At 35.5% G+C, this 2,964-nt stretch overlaps 1 protein-coding gene across 1 annotated transcript; it reads right to left on the minus strand.

Moving 5' to 3' along the window:
- Positions 1 to 322: 322 nt before the first annotated feature.
- LOC107737526 (cation channel sperm-associated protein 1-like) lies at positions 323 to 2,634 on the minus strand (the record flags this gene model as incomplete). The annotated part of the gene is made up of 5 exons (XM_016549028.1): positions 2,571 to 2,634; positions 1,859 to 2,003; positions 1,258 to 1,371; positions 920 to 964; positions 323 to 395 (listed from the first exon to the last, which is right to left on the minus strand). Coding segments are annotated over exons 2-5 (377 nt in total), but the record flags the coding sequence as incomplete, so codon positions are not given.
- Positions 2,635 to 2,964: the final 330 nt, after the last annotated feature.

Consider the following 2,964-nt stretch of genomic DNA (forward strand, 5'->3'; position numbering starts at 1 on the left):
GTTTCTGTCTGGGAACATTTCAGTTGCGTTGCTGTCGATGCAGGGTCTGAGAGCTCTCACATTTCATCAAAAATATCTTAATTTGTGTTCTGAAGATGAACGGAGGTCTTACGGGTTTGGAACGACATGAGGGTGAGTAATTAATGACCGAATTTTCATTTTGGGGTGAACTAACCCTTTAAGTTGTAAGCTACGCTGAAATCACTCAAGTATCTTTAGATGAATCAGTGCTGGGTTGCCTGGCCATATTGGAACTGGATATCTATGTAAATATCCACTAAATAAAGAGGAACCTGTAGCTGCATGTACATCCATTTCTTACCCTTCAAAGAAATTGTTTTCTGAGAAGGCAACCTTGGTCATCTGGTCGTCAGTCGGCTCACTGCTGATTTGCTCTAAAAAAAATAATGACTAACATTACAAATGGTTATGCCATATATATATATATATATATATTTAAATGCCGTACATAAACACAATACATAAACTCCTAACAACAACCCCTTTGTCCAAAGTTACTGCATGATTCATTAGTGATGGAAGAAGCACCTTTTTTTCCAAACTTTCAGTCAACTGAACCAATTGCTTCGACAAATGATTCACTTTTTGGAAGCACTAGAAACACCACATGCTGGTGACACCTGCTGGTCAGAATGGAGTAAATGCAACGAAAACTCCCTCAAACATACATAGAAACCTTTTTACAGTCTATGATAGAAACACCTTTTATCAGAATCAGAATGAGCTTTATTGCACACACAAGGAATTTAACTTTGTTGAAGTTGAAATTTCAAACCATTGAAATTTGGAAACAGTAACAATGTAAAGAAGCCTCGTTTACTTAAAGGTCCCATATTTTACACCTTTCTGGAGTTTTATTTTAGGTCTTGATGTCCTTAAGAATATATATTTGCAGTACTGTCCAGAAAAAGGTCTACCAACCCTACCAAAGTGACTGAGAAATCTGGGAAAATAAACAATAAAACATCATGTTATGTTAGTTCCTATACACTGCAAAAAAATCATTTGCATCATCATTTATTTGACTGGAAAAGAGGACGAAACACTATTTAAATAAAACAAAACTGCTGCATCAAATATTAAGACTTGTTCTCAAAAAGGCATCATGAATTATGTATTTTCCTACCCCAGTGATAGATAGTTTTCGCTTGCATTAAGCATGAAATAAATTCACAAGAATTATGCTTTAAATAAGAATAAGAAATGACACAGAAAACAACAGATTTGCCAGCTCACCCAGAATATTCCACAGGCTTTTGAAGTATTTTAAGCCAAAACTTATGAGCTTTAACACACACTCCATCGTATAAAAAGCCAAGAAGACTGCCTCCAGTGCTTCATAAACCCAAGCTAAGAAAGAAACAGTAAATACCTTATGTTAGTACTGATGAGAACAACTCAACATTTGTGAAAATATTGTACGCAGGTGTTGTTACTTCTAGTGGAAAGTTGATGAACGCAGTGGAGATATTAAACATGCACACAGTCATTTTTATGTTGTGTTTAGGTTGTCGCCTAATGGCATGAATGCTGCATTAAAAAAGGTAACTGCGACTTTTTATCTCAAAATTAAGAATTTTTTTTTTTCTCGCAATCCTTTGTTTATTTCTCAACATTCTGAGAAAAAAACATGCAAATAAGTTATCTTTTTTTGTGTGACATAAACAAGCTTCCATACATTGTAGAAATGCTCGTTTCACGGTCAGCCAATTCATTAAAAAATAAAAAACATTATTTCACTGATTTAAAGCAACGTAATTGTACATGCTTTTAAACACAAAACAGTTTGAATGATTGCAACTTTGCGTGTTTTCTAGTCTGCTGCAGTGATCTTTACCTGGTGCCAGTCCTTGAAATGTCATTGCTACTTGTATTGCAGTGTTCATCAGGAGCACAAGCAGCATGATGTGCTCATAGAGCTTAGTGAAGCGACGGAGGTCCTGCTGCAGATGGAGAGCCCTGTCCAGCCACGCTTTCCACATCTTCTCAAAGAGACACACAACTTACATTATGGGTTCAACCACGGCTGCGTTTCCCAAAAGCAAGTTGATCGTAGCTCCATTGGTTTACGTTGTACTTAAACTTATATACGATGCTTTTGGGAAACGCAGACCAGATTCAAAGATTGCTTTTCAAGTCCATTAAGCACATTTCCCCCCAATTATACTGCTGTGTGTGATATTATATAGCCTGCTAACGTTATATTTCTGACATAATGGCGATTTGGCCTCAGCTGCAACATATTAGTAATTCTTTGAAACCAAATAACGTTACCTATATTTATTTAGAACAATAACCTGGATAAGTATTTCAGTAAGGACATTTTGTACATGTTTTCTACAAATTTTATGAAGAATATAATTCATCCTTCGTCCATGTTCTTAACAGTGTTTGTTTAACAGTCTGCGCGAGGCAGCGGCGGGACAATGCCTCGTTGAAATGTTATTAGCGATGCAGTTTTATCGCGTTGTGTCGTTTGTTTAATTTCTGTTGCTGTTAACATTACTTGCGGTTTGAAGAAATAAAAATGCTAGTAAAATGTACGATACCTTAATAAATAGTTGTCTAGCAGATCTCAGAGAACCATTCGCGTCGTTGTATCTTCCGGCGGAGCTCAACGGTAGTTAGCGGTCATTTCGGTTACCATAGTTACCAAATCAAATGTTAAACATATCGAAAATATTAAAGATAAAAAAAATAAAAGTTACTAAACAGTATACATAAACGAGCGTGTTTCATAATATATACGATTAAAAAACTTTTATTTCTCCACATTTTATAAATCCAGTCACTGGTTTACAGTTGTTTGCTATGAAGTAGCCTACAAACAGCAAACAACTGAAAATCAGTGACTGGATTTATTAAATTGGTGTTATATTTGCAAAGTACACAGAAATGCAAAGGTGAAAAAAAATATTGTTTTGCTTTCTAAGTGATCAAATT

This window comes from Sinocyclocheilus rhinocerous, unplaced genomic scaffold (assembly GCF_001515625.1).
Source record: "Sinocyclocheilus rhinocerous isolate Xijiao unplaced genomic scaffold, SAMN03320098_v1.1 scaffold36275, whole genome shotgun sequence".
NCBI classification, from domain to species: domain Eukaryota; kingdom Metazoa; phylum Chordata; class Actinopteri; order Cypriniformes; family Cyprinidae; genus Sinocyclocheilus; species Sinocyclocheilus rhinocerous.